We start from the raw sequence: 22,990 nt of genomic DNA, 5'->3' as shown, positions 1-22,990 counted from the left end.
TTCTTAATTTCTAAAAAAATTTAATATGGTCATCTGTCAATTCTAACAGATATATATCTGCCAGTCATTGGGGCTATCACAGTCCCAGATATTGAACTCTTCAGCATCTTTCTGGCTTGGTTCTCTGAATGGATTGTTGGGGCCTGGGACCCCACAGAGCAGTTTTTCACTCTTCCTAATGATAATGCATGCCAGACTAGAAGTGACCTTTTGCCAAAACCATCATCCACCCAGCTGGGGAAACCCAAGCTTGGTTTCCTAAGCAGGGAAAAGGTCTGCAGCTTTTCTGGGGGAAAGAGGGCTGGTGCCACTCCAGGGAATTCATTACTCCAGTGCTGTGCTAGAGAGCAAAACAGGGGAGCATGAACAGGCTCTTTTTCTCTAGACTTCTGAGTCAAGGGTCCTCTTTGGTTCTGGTCCTTGATGCCCAACACAGGTGAAAATATATCTGTAGTTAATCTTCAGGCTCACATACTGGAAAACAGTATGCATGGGCAGCCATGACTGCCCATCCCTGTCCTAGTGAAAAGTAGAATGCTAAAGTAGAGAGAGAAAGAGAGACATATAGGGGCCTGATTTGAGCACCAAGCCCAGGTTAACCTGTGGGTACTTCCTGCAAGTCACTTGTCCCCTCCAGGCCCTCCTGTTCTTGTCAAGTGAGGAGGTGGGATTTGATGATTTCTCTCATTGCCAAGGGCCAGTCTCTGGCATTAGAAAGATAGATACATTCCTAGGTCCTGCTCTGGGACGTCAGTGTGAGTTAGGCCTCTGGCAGGAGGAAACACAGGGAAAGGTAATTTTTAAAGAGCGGTGGGAGGTGGGTAAAAGGCTTTGCTTTTTGCTTTATTGTCCATCTTAGTCCTACTCTGTTAGTATAAATCTAAAAACCTAGAGGAGCTGTGCAGCCCTTCACCACCACTGTGATCCTAATCTAAGTTCTCCCTGCCCCTAACAACCCATCAAACATTTGTTTTAAAGATTTTATTTATAAATCATTTCTACATCTAAGGTGGGGCTTGAACTCACAACCCCAAGATCAAGAGTCACATGCTCTACTGGCTCAGCCAGCCAGCACCCCAGAACTCTTCACGCGTTTTAGAACGGTGGTGAGTAACTCGGCTGTGGGGGAGGTAGAGACCTCCCCTCCCTTGGAAAACACTGTGGAAGCCATGGATATTTTTCCCTCTCAAAATCTGGGCACAGGCAAATCCAGTATTTTGGATACAACTTTAGATCTCGTGTTCTACTTGACTCCCTGTTCTAGAACTTCAAAGGCTTAGATACTTCTGTGCGTGAGCAAAAAAACACAGGAGGGAAAAGGAGAGCCCCACTCTTGGACCTGTTTCCCTTCCCCGGCTTACGGCTCACATTCCTCCGCCCCAGTCCCGCGGCGTGGCCTCCGCTGGCAGCCGAGGCCCTAGTCTCCCGCTCCAACTATTCCAACCATCCTGGGAAGGGTGGGGCCCTCGGCTCTTGGGTCCCCCTCGGTTGCCCCCCTTCCCCACCATCGGTCTCCCCTTCGGCCCCGGTCCCTCCCTTTCTGGGGTGGGGCCAGCCAATGGGCGAGGAGACTCTGGGGTTTGGCCCGGGAGCCAGGGAGCTCACCGATTCCCCGCCCTACAGTTCTGGCCACCGTCCCGGTGCGCACGGACGTGGCTCGAGTTTCCTCGGCTCTCCGCTCTTTCTCGCTTTCCCCCCTCCTGCTCTTCCTCCTCTTCTGGGCTTCAGCTCCAGCTCCACCCGGCCGGCCCCGCACGGCTCCGGCTAGCCATGGAGGACACCCAGCTCCATATCATCGAGCAGCCGCTTCCCGGGTACCCCGATGTTGGGGACCCGGGGTCCTCCCCAATGGCGGCGCCAGCGGCGGAGGAGCCGTCAGGGGCCGGCTCTGAGGAGCTGATCAAGTCGGACCAGGTGAACGGCGTGCTGGTGCTGAGCCTTCTGGACAAAATCATCGGCGCCGTCGACCAGATCCAGCTGACCCAAGCCCAGCTGGAGGAACGGCAGGCGGAGATGGAGGGTGCCGTGCAGAGCATCCAGGGCGAGCTGAGCAAGCTGGGCAAGGCACACGCCACCACCAGCAACACCGTGAGCAAGTTGCTGGAGAAGGTGCGCAAGGTCAGCGTCAACGTGAAGACCGTGCGCGGCAGCCTGGAGCGCCAGGCCGGCCAGATCAAGAAGCTGGAGGTCAACGAGGCTGAGCTGCTGAGGCGCCGCAACTTTAAAGTCATGATCTACCAGGTGAGCTGCGGGGTAGGCGCGTCTGGCCCGGGGTCTCCGGAGCTTGGGGTAGGAGGACCTGCCCGCCGCGCGGCGCTCCCGCCAGCCTGGCGTGGGTGGCTCACGGGACCCACCCTCCTTCCGGGAGCACGTTGGAGTGGGGTGGGGCAGGGCGGGGTGGGCTCCAGATTCCTGGAGCACGCAGAGGGGCGCGCTTTGCACCCCACGCCTTCTCACGGAGCCCCGTCCCTCTGGCAACAAACTAGCAAAAAAGTTAGGGGGCAGGGCTTGAGGACGTCCCCCCCCGCAGACTGTTCCCAGCTCTGCTATGCGAAGTCTTCCTGCTTGGCGGAGGTTTTGGGGAAAGCCAGGGGTCCGTGGCGGCCGGTGGGCCCACTGTAAGCGGACACTGGCGGCGTGGCCCGGGTTTGGGGCCTCCGGCCCTGCCCGCCCGATATAGCGGGTGATTCAGGGCTCAGGCACGCACTGGCGGGGGCTGCGCCAAGCGAGGGCAGCGACCGCCAGCACACGCCCCCGGACCCGCATGGGCCTCGGCAGCCCCCGCGTCCTCGGGCTGAGAGCTGCCCCGAGCCTCTGGGCACTTTCAGGCCCTTGGGGACGCAGGCAGCGCTCCCGACCCCTCTCTGCTAGATGGAAGAAGGCGCGGGGGTTGTGGGGGGTGATTGGGGAGGGGAGGTGGGGTGCAACGTAAGAAGTGCAAGCGGGGTTGGTGGGGCAAAGCGGACAGTCCCTGTCGGGCCCGACGATCCAGGCGCAGGAATCACCCTGCTGGCCTGCGGGACAGCGGAGCAGCGGGCAGACAGGCGGGAGGAGGCTGGCACGCGCCAGGCTCCGCCCAGGCCGCTTGTTGCTTCCTTTGCTCTTCTACCGGTTTTGCTCGGATAAAAATGCCATTTTTGTATCCTGACCGCAAATAAACCTGGAAATCTCAGTGTTGCTGGTCCTCCCCGCTCCCTCCTCCCCAATCACATTAGAAGAGGCTGAGGGCTTGGTGATCTTTGGACGGGTGGGAATTTGCCCAGCCTCTCCTGCGGTCTTCTTCCCACTGGCCTGGTTGACGTTCCCACCCCAAGGAGGTGAGATCGGGGGTGAAGGCGTTAGTCTATGCTCCCTCAGCCCCTTCCTCTCCCTATAGAAGGGAATGGAAAGAAAAGGAAGGCTACATTTCCCACACCCTCTAGGTGAGAGAACCTGTCAGGGAGCTGTGGTTTCTCTTACTGCACCAAGCTGGATTCTGAGTGACCATCTGGGATTCAGTGAGGTCCTTAACTGGGTGTCTCTAGGAGGAACTAAGAGAGATGCAGATTAGGACAAGTGTTTGGACAGTAGACAAAGGGAGATGGGTGAACTTGTATCCATCCAAGGAGATGGTGTGGGACAGATACAGAACTGGCACTGTCCCCTTCCTCATGCCCAGAGACTCCTCCCAAGTGGCGCTAGAAGTTCCCCCATCAGCCCATATAGCACTATCTGGTAGAAATGTTTGTCTAGAGCTGTTTCACTTAATCTAAATGCTTGGAAGACTGTATGTGAGAGAGATTTTAAAAGAAATATGATTAGTCCCAGGGAAGGGGGTGTCACCAAGGGAAGAACACTCAGGGGTCTGGGACCACAGCTGCCAGCTCTTTTCTCCACAGCCTCGTGTATTAGAGGGTTGCCACGAAGGGCTTGGATAGGTTCCTGTCTTCACTCTAAATATCCCAGACCATAGAACGTGGGAAAGTTCTCAGACTCGAGGTAAACCTATGTCAAAGGTAGAGATGCTGAGAGAAGGATGGGTCCTTAGGAAGCAAAACTCCTGTGCAGAGGCCAGTGGCATCTCTGTTACTCCCGCTCAGTAGCTGGCAGGGATCTGTCTGTCCAGTGTCTGTGGGAGTGGGGGGTGAGGTCTAATCACAGCCTGGAGGTAGAAAGAATGGCTCAAGCTGGGGACCCTGTGCCTCTAAACCACAGGGCAACTAAGTAACACTGTTCCAACCTGGAGAGGAGCTCAGAGGCAAGGAAAAGATTCCAGCAACAGGGGTGGGGCTCAGGGAAGCAGCACTTCCCTGAGATGCAGAGCAGATGTCCAGGTAAGGGGTGAGGGTGTGGGGTACTCAGCAGCTAAAGAAAGAGCAGAGGCTGCTCCTTTCTGAGGTCTTCAGGCCTGGGAAGAGAAGGAGGTAAAAATAGCTCTGCGCCTTGGCAGACCTAATAGGGAAGATTGGGGGCGGCAGCATTTATGGTAGTCAGGCTGAGGGGCAGGATGCTTGGGTGGCCAGGCAGAGAGAGAGAGAGAGATTTGGAGAAAGGCCTCCTGGGAGAATGTGAGTTTTCCAGAGTGGGAACAGGGGAGTGGATACTGCATTCCCCGCTGCAGATGTGGGAGGTGATGATGCAGCAATGGGGGCAGGGTGGAAGGGAGAATGAAAGGCCAGGAAGGCCCCAGCTGTGGGATCAGGCCACCTGCCCCCCCATACCTTTTTCCTGGGGGGGATAAAGAAGAGAATCCCTTGTGTGGCCTCACCCCATATTCAAGGAACTGTTAGACATAATGATTCCACAGGTTAAGTTTGTATTCGATCTCCCTGGCTCCCCCATGAAATTTAGCACCTCCCACCCCAGGATATCAGAGCCCTCACCTTGAACCCACTTCTGAGTCATTACTGTCCTCTGGCATTTCCCTATCCCCTAATAAAAACTAGCAGTTTGACATCCCATCCTATCAGGGTGATACCTAACTAGGCCACATCCAGTGAAGGAGAAGAACGAAATCTACTAGTAGCGAAGGGTCAGTGGACTGAGAACTGACTGCTGGGAAGATCAGGCAGATCCTGGGCACTGCACAAACGGGAGGGGCACTGATCATTAAAGATTCGGTTCTTCCAGATAACGATTTGGATATTACTAGTGTTCTTTTAGAATGCAGAAAAGGGGGCTAAAATGGAAAGAAACTCTTTCTGGAGCAGTTGTGATGAGACATGATCTCCACAAGGACCCTTCGGACCTGCTTCCAGTGCTTGATGAAAGGACCAGGAAGCATTTAAGGGATTAAGGACGTTCAGGCTTTAAAAACAAGGGCACCAAGGCTGGAATGAGGGCTTGCTGGCTTTTCCTCCCCAAATCCTAGCCTAACCCCTATAGCTCTTTACTGGACTCAAGGCAAATGAGGGCTCTCTGTTCCAGAACTCCAAACTTTTGTTCCCAAATATTCCAATGTGAGGCTCTTGCCCCGCTCAGTTCCTGAGCCTAGTGGCCATGGAAAGAGTGCTTACCACATCCTTCCTCTGAAACGCTGAGATTTTCCTGGTCATTGGATCCAAAGCAGGGAGGATACTATTAGGGGTAATCCTAAGACTAAAGGAAATAATACTCCTCCCTCTGATTTTTTTTTTTTTAAATAACTAAAGTCTGACTATTATAAAGGTCAAAATCAAAAAGGGATGCAATGGCACAAAATAAGCTACTGATATAGAGAAGTGAGAGGATATTGTTGCTAGGCAACCAACCTCAGAGATGAGTAGTGGTTTGTTCCATTTCACTGAAGCATACCATGTGCATGTTTCATTATTCTGCCATTACAGATTTTTTTGAGCTGGAAGATGCTTCAGCGATAATCAGCTTAAGCTCCTTCATTCTATAGCTGGGGAAGTGGAGGCCCAAAGAGGGGAACTTACTTGCCTACTGTCACTCAAGTCAGTGGGGGGTCAAAGCTGGGACTAGAACCCAGGTGTACCCCTTCTTCTGCTAAATTCTCTGCTCCCCACTTCCTCCCTCCATTCCCGGGCTCTGCGGAGAAACCAGGGCAGAGGTTATTCCAACAGTGGGTTTGTTCTGGCTCCGTCATTCTCTAAGGGAGATAGTTGCACCATCCTGGCACTTGGGCTGCTGTCTGAGTACATGTGTGCGTGTGCATGTGTGTGTACACGTGAGGGTGCAATCAACATTACTAAGAGTAGCTAAGGTTGGTGGCCATTAGTTGCTTAGTCTCCTAGTACTGAAGCAGAGGCAATGGCCGATGACAAAGGACCAATGACAGTGAGGGAGGAGGGAGGGGTACAGAGAGTAAAGCATAGAGCTATCCCCCTGGCATAGGCTCTGCAGCTGGCTATGAGAGGACCATGTTGGCTTTCTCCTTGGCCTTCCTTCTCCTTATACTCCACAGGGAAGGTTGGCACCTGCTACTTTGTGTTTTTGTGGCTGCAGGCTTTTACCCACCACTGCTGTCACTGGAGTCTGGTAGTGCCCCTAACCATCTCTCTCCCTGACTTCTCATGATGGTCCAAGGCAAGAGTGGCAGCTCAGCCCCTCAGGAGGGAGAATGGGAGCTGCTGCTAGGTCTTCCAGGATGCAAGCCCAGCTGTCATAAAAAGAGCTTGGCTTTTGTTCCTGATTTCTCTGAGTATCTTGGTGTCTGCTATCCCAGGCATGTGTAGGGGGAGGAGCGGCAAGGAAGGCCAGAGGTGGGGACATGGCCAAAGGGAAACAACCAGGAAGTCCCTCTTCCACGCCTCTACCTCTCCTTATCCTGGGTGGCACCCAGTGCCCACCCTGCCCTGGGGAAATAATAAGAACTAGGACTCTGAAGACAGTAGAGTTGTTCACCTACTTGCTTTCTTTTTCACTTCTCAGAGCCTCTCCGGCTAGAGTCGGTAACTGACCGCTTAGAGAGCCCCTTCTACGTTGCAGCAGCCTCTTACTCCCGCACTCCAGCCCTCAACAGCATCATCCCATGACTATGGCTTGGTAGGGACAGAAGGCAGAAGGCTCAGGATGAGAGTGGGGAAGATTCTAGAGGGAAGAAGAGAGGAGCTCTGGGAAGAAGAGAGGAGCTCTGTTTAAACTGTTTATTAAACATGGGCCTGGGTTTGTCACACTTTCATCCCCGGGGCCCTCTTGATGAAGCATATAAAATATGGTTCCTTTCCAGCCTGATGCATGCCATATTCCCTTCCCCTACTCACCAACTCCAATTCTGCATGCCCACTAAGGCCTCTTTCTCTCAACCGCATCCGTACCCAACTCAAGCCCCATTTACACCCCTTTTCCTCATCTTAGCCCGAGAAGAAGCTGAAAGCACCCTCTGACCTGGCCACACCCAAGATCGTGCCTTTTGACCTTCTGCCTGAGACTGAGCCCATTGACCTGAAGCCTGAGACAGTGCCTGAGCTCCCACCCTTTGACCAGACGCCTAGGACACTGCCCTATTACCCAGAGCCTGTGTCTCTGCCCACCCCAGAGAAGCCGACAGCCGGTGGGGGCGCTTAGGGTCTCTTGGGTGACACGGCGCAGTGGGCATGGGCCGTCACTTCAGTCCACCACCAGCTCACTTCTTAGTGGTGGTCAGTATTGGGATGAGAGGCCTCTTTCAAGCCCTGGGTTGGTGGTGGATATGGTGAAAACACTCTCGCAGTACGCAGAGTTCAGGCAAATGTGGTGTGTGCAATGGGGTGGGAAGCGAAGGGACGGGGCCCTCCCCCACCTCTGGGTTTCTGTCTTAATAGTAGACGCTCCAAACCCCATATTGGAGCTGCAGCCCGTGCTGTCCTGCATGAAATTGCATGAAACTGTGCCATGGCATCTGATTCTCCTTCCTGTTCCCCTTCTGCCTCCTCCTCAGGGACAGGCCAGTTTGGCTCAAAGCTTCTTTGGAGAGGGCCCTCATGAGGCCCAGGCCTGGGGTCTGTTCTGTGCCCCGTCCACCCCCTCCCTGGAGCTGAGGAAAACATTTAAACTTATTTTTTCCAATTTTTTTTAGAAAGTGTTTTGCAAAGGGATCCCTTATGTTTGCCAGATCCTGCCTTGGGTGGGGCACCCAAAAGCTGCCAACTTGGAGAGGCCGGAAGGGGGGACATTTTAGCTGGCTCTGGCTTGGATCCTCTGGCTTCCCTATAGCACAAAAGGGTTTCCTCCAACTTTTTTTCCTTTTCCAAAATCATCCTCCTAAGGAATCCTTTTAAACATTTTCCCTAACTGTCCCCTCCTCCACGAAATTTTAATGCTACAGATATACTATCTATCTACATATGTATTGGGACTCTTTGGCACTACAAACTACTGGGATATCTAAATTCACCTCTCCCCTCAAGAATTAATTTCCACCCTCTTGGGGGCAACATGAATCCCGTTGAGAATCCTGCTCTAGCAGAAAGGACCCTCTGCCTTTGGTGTCTCTCACCCCTTGTCTCAGCAATCTAAAGTAACAATCCTGAGATTTTATGACTTTCCCTCGTTTCTACCTCTCCCCAAGTCTTGCCCCTCTTCTAACTTACTCTCTGAGCAGATCCTGGGTCTCTGAATGCCCTCTCCAGAGTCTTCTCTGGCTAGTCCCAGGCGGTAGTTGGGGACAGAGCGTAAAGTCCAGAGAGTCTCCTGGGGTGCCTGGCTGGCTCAGTCAGTAGAGCCTGTGACTCCTGATCTCAGGGTCATGAGGTTGAGCCCCACATTGGATATAGAACTTACTTAAAAAAAAAAAAAAAAAAAAAAAGATTAAAGAAAAGAAAAAAAAGGAAAGAAAGGCTCCTACTTAAAGAGTCATATGACATTGTCCCTTCTCCCTGACAAATGTGAAATGCCTGGCCAAGGACTAGGCACATAGTAGGTGCTCGATTAAATTATAATCATATTAAAATCTTCTTCCTAGACCAGAGGATCTTCAGTTTATAAAGCAGAGTTGGGCAGTGGAGCTGATGGGGCGGGAAGTTTCCCTGGGGCTCCTGAAACCCATCTTGGACTGGTGCCTTCCTGGGTTGGAGAACTGTGTGTGCTTGGTTGGGGGGAGGGGAAGCTGTGCATGCTTTTGCTCAGACCTGGTCATTAAAGGTAACTCTGGAAACCAAGCCTGTCGGGAGTGGTGGTTTTCTTTAATAAAAGCGTGAAAACAGAACAAGCAGAGCCACCCCCTGAGGCCCCTCCTTTGGTGTAGGAGCTCTGCCAGGGCAGCAGGGGTGGGACAAGGGTGCCTGGCCATTGTGCCCAGGGTAGGGGGAGGTGCTTTGGAATTGTGTTGGTGGTTGCTGTAGCAACAGGCTGATGGGGTGGACCCAAAACAGCACTCCAAGCCTATGAGTCATAGGGGAAACCTGGCTTGGAAAGGGGGAGAAAAGAGAAAATCCATTAATGGAGGAAAAAAGCTAAAATCATAGTGGTATACCCTCTGCAGAGCCAGTCTACTGAACGTTGTCCAGGGAGTTAGGTCAAGTTATTTCTTCCCCCATCCCCTGACTTTCCACCAAAGCAGCTCTTCTGGTGTAAGCTATCACTCTGGGGGGAACCTACAATGAATGGTGTTAATATATTTTCATATAACTTTCTGGACTGGGAGAGACACCTCCAAATCCAGGAATAAACCCCCTTCACTGGGATTGTTCCCTGATGTTGTATTTGAGACCTTTCAACAAGAATTAGGAAGATGGGATTGGCTACAAGAGGTCCGCGACTCTGTCCTTAGCCCCGTTCAAGCTCAGCTGGCAAACACTTTTAATTTAGGAAGCCAGAGGCCAGGAAAACCAGTCAGCTCAGCCATTAAGGGATGGGGTGGGGCAGGGGTGAGGGGGCGGTGGTAAGGGGAGGCATCAGGGATGTTGGGGGTGGGGCAGGGGGACAATGTCGATTTGTTTTCCAGCAGCTGGGACTATTTCCTTACTATTCCCCCCCTATCACCCTAATCCTTCCCTAGCCCATCCACATTGTCTGAGTTTAGTGAAAGGAGGGGTTCTCTACTATCCTTTGGTGGAGCGTGTGTGGGGTTTTAGTCAGAGAGTCTTTGAAGAAGATCAGAGCTGAAATTTTTTTGATACTGGGGTTGCAGGTAAATTCTGGGTGAAGAAGTAGCAGAGAGCTTAGATCATGGAGAGTCCTAAAATGGTGTGTAAGAGAGAGGACTTGAGTAGCAGGCAGAAAGACTGTAAAAAGGAAACCCAAAGGGTACAAATGGAAATAAGGAATGTTAAGAGAGGTTGGGATCCTCTTACACTCAAGACAAGGAAAACAATCCCTTCAACTCCTCTGTGAGTGATAAGAGGGAGAGGGATGGCAGAATGACAGTACTAAGCCAGCTATGGCAGACGGAGACTACAAGTCCCAGAATGCCCTGAGCCCAGATCACCTTGCCTGCTGGGAGGTGTAGTTAAATAATGACAGCTTGAGGTGGCTCGATGCCCAGCAGTACTGGTGTCCAGTTTGGGAGAAAGGGTGGAGCCAGCATTCTGTCTTTGTCCTTGCTAATGCTATTGACAGGGAGGGAAGGAAGTTGGGAGGGGGTGTTCCTAGTTTTCAGTGTAAACCAGGAAACTCTTGGGGGGATGTGGATGGGAGGGAAGAGGAAAGAGGTTGGGGGCTGGGGGAGGAATTTCTGTAGCATGTGGTGCTGAGATACCAAGTAGAAATGTGTATGTGTGTGTGTGTGTGTGTGTGTGTGTGTGTTTATGAGACGGGTCAATTCATGTTGCCTCATTTTTCTCAGATGGGTTTTTTTTGTTGTTGTTTTTTACAATTCTGGGAAATTGTCTTCAGAAATCCCTTTGAAGCAGTGCCTGGGTGGCCCAGTGGGTTAAGCTTCTGCCTTCAACTCAGGTCGTGATCTCAGGGTCCTGGGATCCAGCCCCGCATCGCATCGGGCTCTCTGCTCAGCAGGGAGCCTGCTCCCTGCTCTCTCTGCCTGCTCTGCCTACTTGTGATCTCTCTCTCTCTCTCTCTGTCAAATAAATAAATAAATAAATCTTAAAAAAGAAAAAAAAAGAAAACCCCTTGAAAACCTACTGTCTCCTTCCTTCATCTGAAGTCCCTAAAGAGAGTCTGAGCCAAAGAGTTCTGGGTTTATGTTTATGTTCTTGAATATGCCCTCTTGCCCTTTCTGTGCTCAGCCTCCCTTACCTTCTTGTAGAGGGTAATCCTGAGATTCTGGAATGTTGGCCCAGAGTCAGGACCTTGGAAAATCTTCCCAGAATGGAAGACAGTGCTGGTGCTAGGTACTCCCAGAGGCAAAAGGAAGAACTGGCTCTGAGCTCTAGATCTCAGGGACTCTGGGACCACTACCCCATTCCTGGCCCCTTAAGCTCTGGTCTGGGGAGAAAAAAATCACAACGGAAAAAGTAATCCCTCCCTTCCACTCCAAGGCTGGGAAGTCAGAACCAGAATAATTGTCCATGTTGGGGAGAAAACATGCTCTTGGCTGCCAGCCAGCTTCTTCCTCTTTCCTCTCTCAATTTCTACGTGGGGGTAATGACCGCTGCTGGAACAAATCAGTATAAGGAGATCAAGGATGGGGCGCATGGGCTCAGCACAGCTCTCCTTACCTGAGACTGGTTCTGAACTTATTTGAAGTCTGGGAAACACTCCCTTTATCTTGCCTTCAAGTTACCGTACCTGGCGGTCGCCTGACTGGCTGTGAGCTCACTCCCTCCCCCCACCCCCTCAACGACTTCTCAAACCCCTTCGCATTTTTTGGTCTAGCTAGAGCAGTGTGCACCAGGGGGCGCTCTGCCCATTTCCAAAGTTAAACTGTGTTCCCTGAGTTAGGAGTAGTTTAGCTAAGATGCGTGGACGCAGGATGTAGGACAGGTTTGGGGGCTGCAGAGATATTTAGCTCAAGTGCAATGACTGCACAAGCCGGAAGCTCCGTTCGCTCCTCGCCCGGTCTGTATAGTTACCGTTCATTTAGCACATAATTTACCGGGCGCCCACGCAATGTCCAGCTCACTGGACACTGGCACACCGGCGAAGGAGTCGGGCGGATGTCACAGCTACCACGCACTCCCCCGAATCACCACCCACCCTCCTGCGGCGGGTTCGTCCAGGGTCCCCCAGGTCCCCGCCCAGCCCTCTGCTTTGCCCCCTCACCTCTTCGCTCTGCTCTCCCTTCAGGACGAGGTGAAACTGCCGGCCAAAGTGAGCATCGGCAAGTCGCTGAAAGAGGCGGAGGCGCTGCCCGAGAAGGAGGGCGACGAGCTGGGCGAGGGCGAGCGGCCGGAGGAGGACGCGGCCGCGCTCGAGCTGTCGTCCGACGAGGCGGTGGAGGTGGAGGAGGTCATCGAGGAGTCGCGCGCCGAGCGCATCAAGCGCAGCGGCCTGCGGCGCGTGGACGACTTCAAGAAGGCCTTCTCCAAGGAGAAGATGGAGAAGACCAAGGTGCGCACCCGTGAGAACCTGGAGAAGACCCGCCTCAAGACCAAGGAGAACCTGGAGAAGACGCGGCACACGCTCGAGAAGCGCATGAACAAGCTGGGTACGCGCCTCGTCCCCGCCGAGCGGCGCGAGAAGCTCAAGACCTCGCGAGATAAGCTGCGCAAGTCCTTCACGCCTGACCACGTGGTGTACGCGCGCTCCAAGACGGCGGTCTACAAGGTGCCGCCCTTCACCTTCCACGTCAAGAAGATCCGCGAGGGCGAGGTGGAGGTGCTAAAGGCCACCGAGATGGTGGAGGTGGGCGCCGACGATGACGAGGGCGTCGCGGAGCGCGGCGAGGCGGCAGACCTGCTGCGCGGGAGCAGCCCCGACGTGCACACGCTGCTGGAGATCACCGAGGAGTCGGATGCCGTGCTGGTGGACAAGAGCGACAGCGACTGAGCGGACGCACGCGGGGCTCTGCCCGGGAGGCCGCGCCACCCTGCCCCGCCATTCCCCGCCCCCTCCCCATGCCTTTCCCTCTGGACCCTTCTCTTTCGCATTGTCTCTCGGCCCCACGCCGGCTGAGATGTTTCTAAATTGACAACACCGCCCCTCAAGGAGCACTTCTCCAAGTCTTAACGGCTGTTAAGATGGGAGGGGGAGGCAGCCTCCACCATAGATCGCCCCAGTTTGGGCACAGTCTGGGTGGGAGTGGAGAGGGGAGTGATGTGTGTCGTGGTTGTCCAAGTCAGGGATCTTAAAGGAAATGGCTGTCGTTTCCGTGGCTGCCCCACCCCACTTTGGGGTAGGCTGCCTTCCCCCCAACCTCCACCTCACACTTGTACCCAGCTGCTGTCATTCCTGCTCACTGAGCTCTTGTTTCTCATCCTGATCCATGGAGGCTTGAAAGCTAAAACTACCATAAAAAGAAAGAGTGAATCCTGAAGAGGACCCTTGCCCACACGGGAGGCCCCATACTGGAAGGACTAAAAGCAGCTTTCAGGAGAACCTCGGGCAGTTGGGGGAAGAGGGCAGAGTGAGCGTGACCCTGGAATGAGAGGCTGGCACTGTTGTATCTGTATAGGGTTCTAACAAGGAAGTCTGTAGCCAAGCAGAGCCCTGGGGAAGGAGGAGATGATGTAGGGAACATTTACCATGTTTCTGTATCTGCAACAGCAGCACATGGCTCTGGCTTTGGGAAGAGAATGGGAAACAGTAGAAAGTGGAAATGGGTGAAGAGAGGAGAATTCTCCTCATTAGCAGCATGAGAAACACAGGACAAGAATCCCGTGGTAGTGGGGTTCTCAGAGGACAGCGGGACAATTTTCAGAATAAGGAGGATGGAAAGAGATGATCCAAAGAGGAGAGAGAGGTACGCCTCACTCACCCCTGTCCCTTGACTGAGATCTGAATGGTGCCCCTTGTGGCAGCCCATTTCTCAAATCCAGAATATGAGGGTTCCAGAAGGGGGCAGCACCAGACTGCAGAGAGCTGGGAGGTAGAAGGGAGGCCGACTGGAAGGACAGCAACGTGCTCATGGCCAGGCCACCAAGCTGAGAGCTGGAGGGGACATGGAGAGAGTGTATGGAGCAACCCGGCCGTGGCTCACTCCTGATAGTTTCTTCTCAAGGTCCTTCCCTAGAGCTAGTATCATAAAACTGCGAAACTTGCCAAGACCTCCTTGCCTTTGTGGGTTCTCCTGAATCATTGGGGATGATGGGTATGCTACTTCCAGTCCTGTTGTGCACTGAAAGGTTCTCCTCAGGACACTTCAGTACCCCCCTATTCCTCTCCAGTAAAGGCCGCTTGTCAGAAGCAAAGACAACTCCCTTCCCCTTCAAGCACAGCCCAAAAAGGAGGATTGAGGGCTTCCTCCTCCCCCATCTCCTCTGTCTTATCTTCCCTGCTTTGCTTTTTAGAGTTGCAGCTAATAGTTTTAAGGGGTGGAGGGAGGGAGCCTGGGGACACAAACTTTTTTTTTTATAATACAAAGCTTTGCTTTCCGCTCCCAACCCCTACCCCTCCCCCCCTTCTTGGTTCCCTTCTCTCTTCTGAACGGTTGGAGACGCTTCAGCTGAGGGAGGATGGGGATTGTGGGACAGGGTCCCTTGGTGCTGATGGGCTGAAGGGGCCTGAGTTGTGGGCAGATACAGTTTCCTGTGGGCTCCTGGGAGCCTCTCATGTTGCTGTGTCCTGGTAAGCAGCCCGACCAATAAACCCGCTTTTCTAAAAGGATCTGTGCTGGATTATATTGTCTAAAGGCAGTTACATAGGCTGAGTGGTAGAGGGCAGGAGAGAACCAGGGTGGGGAAGAGGAAGAGGACTGTTGGTTTAAACCTGTCCTATGTGCCTGGAGTGGGTATGGGAGTGGGGTATTATTATCATCCCCATTTTAGAGATGAAGAAACACAGAGTGACTTGTCTAAAGTCACGTACTCAGTAAGTGGCAGAGCTGGGATTCTGAGCTGGGCAGCCTGGCTCCATGGTCTTAACTGTCAAGAATCTGTAACCTTCTCTTGTGTGGATCCATTCCCTGCTATCAGGGCATTAGCCCTCCAAACACAGTTAACCCTACTCAGTTTGAGCTTTCTCCAAATCCACCCTTCGGAATCAGATCTGGCCTAGAGGACGCAACCTGGGGAGGGGAAAATTCACAGACCCTGACTCAGAGGGCTGAATGTCATAGAGAAAGGATTCCAGTGCATGTCGGATGTGCTGGTCATAGCCACACAGCATAGTTAATTCTCCCCACAATCCTGGGATGATCACCTATTTTGTTGTCTATGCAGTCTCTCTTGCCCTTGAGTAAGCAGCCTGCCCTACCTGTCCACAAGCTATGGATTTTTTTTAGAACAATGGACTCAAGTCATCATGTGGATTCCACCTATATACCAGAATCTCCCTAATGAAAATAGTGTCGCTTCTGGGGCTCCATCCCAGCTTTTTCCCACAACTCAAACAAGCTGAGCCCTTCCTCATGAACCATGCATTTCCCTTCAACTCCCCTATCCCTGCCACCAGCAACAAGTACAGCAGTCTGGAGTTCTAAATCCCCCAGAAAGGGTTGGCTTCCTGCCAAAAGAAATGAAAACTGATGCAGAAAATTCAGAGCCTGGGAGCCAGGAAACTTCCTTCTTGCCAGGAGAGGATCCTTCTTCTTCTGGAATCCAGATGTACAGCTGTGAGAAGCAGGGAATGATGTCAGGACCCCAGCTGTGAAGTAAGAAGGCCAGGGGAAACCAGGGGAAGTCCTCAGATACCAGGCTGTCATTTACTTCTCTTATCCACAATTGGGCACCTAACACACACACATCCCTTCTACAAGCCATGCCTCTCACTGGTCCACCACAATTTTAATACCAGGGCAATGACTTTGCTGTGCCTTCCCTACCCAGATTATCCTGGGCACTGCTTTGTGAAGAACAGTCCTAATTCTCTGAGCAGCCACATTTCTGCTACCCCTTGCTCCACGGCAAAGTGAGGGACCACAGCCTCCCCAGAACCAGAAATTACTCCCTTCCCTCTTCTCTTGCTGCTGAAGGGAGGAGGAGGGCGGGTCTCAGGTACTGATGAGATAGTCAACAGCCGACCAATAGGATTTGAAGGCATTCCAAGGTCCCGCAGCTTCAAAGCATCTTTTCCACAAAGTAATCCTGACCTTGCCCTGAACTTGCCCACCCATCATTAGCATTATTTCCATGACAATAAACTAGGGGTATTGCCTTCTCAAAGGATAACAAAAAGTGCGCCTTGGGATCTAAGGAAGTTCTACAGCCTCAGATTGAGTTTATCAGGTCTCTAAATTGTACCTCCAAAGCGCTAAGAAGGCTGGGGTCTGTTGAGGTCAGAAGAAAACAGTTTAAGCCCCTCTCTGGTCCAGACCCTCATCTGCTCCCACCTGGATTTTTGAATGGACTTTAAATTCTCTTTCCAATCCATTCCCCAAATTACTACCAGATAGAGATAGAAGATCTAGAGATAACAGATTTTTTTTTTTTTTAAGAAAACATACCTTACAGTTTAAACCCCTTCCTCTGACCAAAGGGTTAAACTTAGTGACGTGGCTCACAAGATCCCTTAAGAGACTAGTCCCCGCCCCAGTTCTTACTGGTCTTCAACATGCTCTTTACTGAGTTTGCTGGCCAGAAATGGACCACACATTTTCAAACCTGTGGGCCGTTGCTCAGGCTGCTCCCTCTCTATGGAATGGCCTCCCCCTCCCCACTTTCTCTCTTAAGCCAACCTCTTCCCCAGCTCCACCCTGATTATACTATCCCTGCCTTTCTCAGGGCTCCCATAGAACTTTATTTCAATAAACACTTGTTGAATGAGTGAGAAGACTCCTTCTATTGAGTCATAAACTCAAACCAGCTACAAGAGAAACAAAGCAAAAAAAAATAACAATCACGGTGCCTGGGCTGGCTCAGTCGGTAGGGCACATGAGTCTTGATCTCAGGATTGCGAGTTCAAGCCTCATGCTGGATATAGCGATTACTTATAAATAAATAAATAAAGGGGCATCTGGTGACTCAGTCAGTTGAACAGCCAACTGGTGATTTCTGCTCAGGTCATCATCACATAGGTCATGGGATGGAGCGCCCCCTCCCCCTCAGCTGGGAGTCTGCTTGAGATTCTCTCCCTCTGCCCCACCCCTCACTGGCGTGCAGGCTCTCCCTCCTAACTCTCTCTCTCTTTAAAAATAATAAAAAAATAAATCTTTTAAAAAAGAATGAAGGGGAAAAAAGCTGAAAACAAATGCAGAAGGAATTAATGTGATAAAATAATTCCTGGTAATAGGTTCCAAGGGTATCCAAGATGCAAATTCTGATATAATGTCATTGGAAGTTTATTTCCCCTCTTATTTTCTCTTTTTCATTGTTTGTTGGATTAATAATCAGATTTTCCCCCATGTTTTGGCAAAGATGACCATCAGTAACTGTAGGAGGGTTTCTTTCTTTCTTTTTTTTTTTTTTAAAGATTTTATTTATTTATTTGACAGACAGAGATCACAAGTAGGCAGAGAGGCAGGCAGGGAGAGAGAGAGAGAGAGAGAGAGGGAAGCAGGCTTCCTGCGGAGCAGAGAGCCCAATGCGGGGCTCGATCCCAGGACCCTGAGATCATGACCCGAGCCGAAGGCAGCAGCCCAAACCACTGAGCCACCCAGGCGCCCCAGGAGGGTTTCTTTCCAAATCCTTCCAGCCAGAATCGCAGATAGGCTGTCCATTGGCCCTAAAGGTCATAAATAGGTCATAAATCTGAATCTCTGTGCCTCTGACCACATCTAGGTTATGTACCACTTCTAGAACCATAGACTAGAGAGTGAAGGAAGGCTGATTTCCCAAAGGAAAATTGGACTGCTGTTATCAACAGAAAAGGGAGAGGATGATAGCCAGACGCTGAAACAACAGTGATCTGTTTGTGATACTGTGCTAGGAGCCAAGAGACTAAAAAGATAACATATCTAGCTTTTGATTTTAAAGCATTTGCAATTAGTGGGAAAAGCAGATATACAAAATAGCTCAAGGTGGGAGGTAAGGGAGGTAAAGCAAAATGCCAAAGCAGTACACTGGAGAGGGATTAATCCTGCTTGGGGAAAATGGGGACATTTGAAAGATGCACTCCTAAACATGGGTAGGATTTCAAATAGATGTTGGTGGAGGGCTGAGATAGCATTTTCCATGATTTCTGTGCTACCAGAGCCTAATGGTGTCTCAGTTATTGCAGTGGTTAATGATTATTTGGTTGGAAATATAAGAAAAAGACACTGGCCATAAAGGGAAAAAGGAACCTACATTGGAAGGCTGCCAAGATATCCCGTGGACTCCAAGGAACCACTGAACAGCTAAGGTAGGAAGAATAGGAACCAGGGGATCTCCAGGGACTTCTGAGAGGGAGTTGATGGATAGCCCTCTCTAACATGCTGACATTAATGGAACTCAGCTCTAAGGGCTCCCAGGCTCTGTGGTTCTCAGTTTCAAATTCCAGATTCCTGGCACAGATAATCTGATTAAAGCAGTTAACATCAGTGTTCACCCTGGATTTAATCATCTATGGCCAGGAGGACAGGCTCATGTAATATAGGCGTGGCTGAAAGGACCCATTCCGGTGTACGACTGCAGAGTGGGGAGAGGAGAAATCCCCAGGAACGAAGGATTTGTTGAGCACCAGGCAGGACCCAAGAGGTATCTGTTAATATGGTAAGTATTCAATGAAGGTAATTGAACGAAAGCAGTGATGTGGGACAGGGAAAGTTCTCCAGGCAAAGGGGATAGTGTGTGGAAAGGTAGAGGCAGGAAAGCTGAAGGCATGATCGAGGAACCATTAATAGAATTATGGAATGTTGGAACTAAAAAGGGTTTTGTTTTATAGATGAGGCAATAGAAGGAGTCATCTTACAGAGGATGTTGCTGGGGACCCAGAAGAGAAAGTAATTTATCTGCACCTAGTAAGACTCAGCACAAAAGAGCTGACAGAAGAGAGGTGGCCCTGGAAGTGCTAGGAACATATGAGTGTGCCAAGGGAGGGAATGTGGGGGAGAAGAGAATGGAATTTAGAATTAAAGGCAGGAGTGCCCGTCTTTAGGGATGGCACATCTTAGGAGGTCGTGGGGATTGGAAGGGGGGAGCAGCAAAGTGGACCATGGATAGTCAGAGAGGGGGAAGTACATCCTGCTACATGCAGGGCACTTTCATAAACATTATCTCAGGTAATTCTGAGCAGCATTGGATGTCCCTCTGCTCAGAAAAGACCCCGCCCTTTCCCTCCAGGCCTCTGCTGGTTGACCTAGACCCCTGCCCCATCCATAGCTGCCTTGCCAAGGATGTCCTTTCTGGGCCAATGAAATCCTCTCAGCCAGTAATTTAGAATTTTGAGCTGACAGCCACAGAGACTGAACATTTTCAGCAACAGCTTCCAGTCATAACAAAGGATAGACAGAACTTGAGTGAGATGTTCTGCAAGGACTCGCTCTGGTGAGGACCCTAAAATTGTCCTTCCCAGGGTGTGGTTGTTCAACTCTTTACTGGAATTTGGGAGAAATCTCGGTTTTCTTCCAACAAGTCTCCCCGATTTTGTGATTTAAAAAGACATTGCATAAGACAATGAGAGCTAATGTCTATTAAGGGGTTGCCATGAGCCAGATGTTGTATCGAATGCTTGGCAGGTTATCTCATCTAATCTTCATAGCCACCTATGAGGGAGGTGCTCTCATAGTTATTTCATTGAGGAGGAAACTGAGGCTCAGAGATGTTGCACAACTGGCCCAGGGTCACATTGCTGCGTAGTTGGGGTGGCGGAGTGGTGAACACTGCCAGGGTCTGGCTTTTTTCTTTTTTTTTTTTTTTTTAAGATTTTATTTATTTGGGGCGCCTGGGTGGCTCAGTGGGTTAAAGCCTCTGCCTTCGGCTTGGGTTGTGGTCTCAGGGTCCTGGGATCAAGCCCCGAGTCGGGCTCTCCACGTGGTGGGGAGCCTGCTTCCTCCTCTCTCTCTGCTTGCTTCTCTGCCTACTTGTGGTCTCTGTCTGTCAAACAAATAAATAAAATCTTTTTTAAAAATTTCATTTATTTATTGGACAGAGAGAGACATCATGAGAGAGGGAACACAAGCAGGGGGAGTGGGAGAGGGAGAAAGCAGGCTTCCTGCGGAGCAGGGAGCCTGATGTGGGGCTTGATCCTAGGACCCTGGGATCACGACCCGAGCCGAAGGCAGACGGCAGACGCTTAACAACTGAGGCACCCAGGTGCCCCGGGGTCTGGCTTTTATCAGCCATGCTTTGCAGTTAATTTGAGATTATCTTCTGATCAAAGACATTTTAATGCAAACTAATCAAAGTCAGAATTATGTTCTCCATTCAAAGATGTGGATGCTGAGGCTCAGAGAGGGTAAGGAACTTGGCCAGGGCGGCACAGTCCATTCCATGTCAAAGTCAAGATTCAAACCGAGTGTGTCTCACTTCAGCTCCATCAGCTTTGTAGTTAATGCAATGGCTTTTATTGACTGCTGCAATGGTCAAGGAAGGAGAGAATGTCTAGGAGACAGGCGGGTGATTGACAGTACCACATTCTACTGCAACGTTAAGTAAAATGACAACAAGAAGACATTAGCTTTGGTGAGGAGGGGATCCCTGGTGGCCTTCAAGAGCACTGTCCTATGAAGAAAAAGGACAGAAGCCACCTTGGCAGAACGAGTGGAGGTGAGGACATGGGGGCCATGATGGGAAAGGGCAGGGGTAACTTGAGGGTCAAGATAGGAAAGAAGGAATATCTCCAGAGACATTGAGACAGAGACATGACCAGAGACAAGGTCAGGAAGGGGAGGAGAATTGATAAAACTCAAGAGAGGGGAAGGGTGAGACCAAGAGCACTTCCACTCATTCACAAAGCATTTATTGAGCACCTACAATGTGCCCAGCACTGGGAAGAGAAGGAAGCAGCAAGCAGGTAAGATTCATTTTCCTGGGACTGACAGATAAGAAAATTTATACAGATAAATAAATGAGAATGCTAAGAGTTCACAGGAAACAGCACATAAAGATAGTGATTAACACACTGGAAGCAATTGTCAGTGGGGGTAGTTACACAACACAGTTACACCTGCCTCTCTAAGCAAGTGAGACCGGTAGGGTGAGAAGGAACTAGCATGTGCCAAAGCTGGCAAAGGGTGGGGGGGAAGGCCTGTGCAAAGGCCCTGAGGTGGAAGAGGGACTAGCTGGAATTTAGTGGGCAGGAGAGAGGTTGGTGGAATAGGCAGGGCCTTGACAGGGATAAGAAAAAGGAGAACCATTTTATCCTAAGCCCCATGGGAAGCCACTGAAGGGACAGAATGATATGGTATGAATGATGTTTTAAGCAGCATAGGTAAAGAGCTTTGCCTTGAAAGTATTGAGGAGGGAGGACTGTTCTTCAGACAGGAGGAAGGAGAGATGATCTTCTCTATTATTTCAGTGAGGGGGAAGTTGGGCAGCCCTGATGAGCCTTTCTGTTGCTGAGCCCCACAGGGGTCCCATCACACACCCAAGTTGCCCCTTGCTCCCTTGTGTCACCGCAGTGACGCACCACTCATTTGTCACCCCCAAGATTCTTCTCCAAATCTCTTCTTTGCCATGTCTTCTTCTTCCTTTTTTTTTTTTTTTTAAATTATTATTTATTTAGGGACGCCTGGGTGGCTCAGTTGGTTAAGCGGCTGCCTTCGGCTCAGGTCATGATCCCGGCGTCCTGGGATCGAGTTCCGCATCGGGCTCCTTGCTCAGCAGGGAGGCTGCTTCTCCCTCTGCCTCTGCCTGCCATTCTGTCTGCCTGTGCTCTCTCTCTGACGAATAAATAAAATCTTAAAAAAAAAATTATTTATTTATTTGACAGACAGAGATCACAAGTAGGCAGAGAGGCAGGCAGAGAGAGAGGAGGAAGCAGGCACCCCGCTGGGCAGAGAGCCTGATGTGGGGCTCGATTCCAGAACCCTGGGATCATGACCTGAGATGAAGGCAGCGGCTTTAACCCAGTGAACCACCCAGGCGCCCCCTTTGCCATGTCTTCTTGATTTAGAGTTTACCTGCTAGTTCCTCCAGGGAAAAGAGAGTAAATAAAGTTTCTAGAACCTTACAAAGTTTGATCAGTCTCCCTTCCTGATCTAGCTTATCGTTCCAGAATCTCTCTGAAATGATAAATGGAAGCTTACCCTACTTACTTATTGTTATGTAACAAACCACCCCAAAACTTACCGGCTTAAGACAATGTCAACACTTATTTTGCTCATGAATTTGTAATCTGTCTAAGGCTCAGCAAAAACCACCCACCTCTGCTTTACTTGGCCTCTGTTAAGGTGACTTGGGGCTGGAATCATCTGGGAGCTGGCTCTACTCACAGCTGATGCTTGCTGTCAGCTGGGCCTTAGCGGAACTGCTGGCCAGAACCCCTTCATGCGGCCTCTACATATAGCTTGGGCTTCCTCCAACAGTTCCAAGGGTGAGTGTCCCAAGGGAAAGAGTGCAGTGGAAGCTGTATGGTGTTTTATGGCCTCACCTCAGAAGTCACACAGCATCATTTTCACTGTGTTCTATTTATTAGAAGTGAGTTACCAAGGGAATGGAATAAGTCTACCTTTAAATGGGAGAAGTATCGAAGAATTTGCAGACGTGTTTATAAACCACTACAGGCTTGAATGGGATGGACGCTGGTTTATCCACTTAGATGGGTTGAGGATGGTGGGCACCTCATCTTTCCCCTCCTTAAGACTCTTCCTTAGGAATCCAAACGAAGGCTCAGCCTGGGGATATAGTTAAGGAAGAGCAGCTAGTCAGGCTCTCAAGTTAGACACACTTGGATTTTTTTTTAAGATTTTACTTATTTATTTGACAGACAGAGATCACAAGTAGGCAGAGAGGCTGGCAGAGAGAGGGGGAAGCAGGCTCCCTGCTGAGCAGAAAGCACAATTCAAGGCTCAATCCCAGGACCCTGGGACCATGACCCGAGCCAAAGGCAGAGGCTTTAACCCTCTGAGCCACTCAGGCGTCCCATACATACACTTGGATTTGAATCCCGGTTCTGCCATTTACGGGGTCTGTGTTCTTGGGTAAGTCACTTAAACTAGGATAAGCCACCTATTCGTCATCTGTAAAATCACAGTATCCTCTTCATGGGATCATTACAAGGATTAAGTGGGTTAATA

General features: G+C 50.8%; 1 protein-coding gene and 1 long non-coding RNA gene across 2 annotated transcripts; both read left to right on the top strand.

The window, feature by feature from the left end:
- The first annotated feature begins 1,596 nt into the window (after window positions 1-1,596).
- On the top strand, window positions 1,597-14,562 carry CAVIN1 (caveolae associated protein 1). The gene is made up of 2 exons (XM_032321183.1): window positions 1,597-2,241; window positions 12,085-14,562. The coding sequence occupies exons 1-2, from the start codon at window positions 1,771-1,773 to the stop codon at window positions 12,784-12,786; spliced, it is 1,173 nt and encodes a 390-aa protein (XP_032177074.1). The 5' UTR covers window positions 1,597-1,770; the 3' UTR covers window positions 12,787-14,562.
- LOC116577647 lies at window positions 2,248-10,127 on the top strand. Its single transcript, XR_004280561.1, has 2 exons — window positions 2,248-8,346; window positions 8,421-10,127. It is a non-coding gene; the product is annotated as an uncharacterized LOC116577647 (long non-coding RNA).
- Window positions 14,563-22,990: the final 8,428 nt, after the last annotated feature.

Source organism: Mustela erminea, chromosome 18 (assembly GCF_009829155.1).
Source record: "Mustela erminea isolate mMusErm1 chromosome 18, mMusErm1.Pri, whole genome shotgun sequence".
Taxonomy (NCBI): Eukaryota; Metazoa; Chordata; class Mammalia; order Carnivora; family Mustelidae; genus Mustela; species Mustela erminea.
The sequence above is the reverse complement of the archived record's forward strand: the minus strand, read 5'-3'. Positions and strand labels throughout refer to the sequence as shown.

Coding starts and splice junctions, on each gene's coding strand:
- CAVIN1 (XM_032321183.1), top strand. CDS start 1,771: ATGGAGGACACCCAGCTCCATATCATCGAGCAGCCGCTTCCCGGGTAC. Junction 2,242..12,084: donor TTAAAGTCATGATCTACCAG/GTGAGCTGCGGG, acceptor CTCTCCCTTCAG/GACGAGGTGAAACTGCCGGC.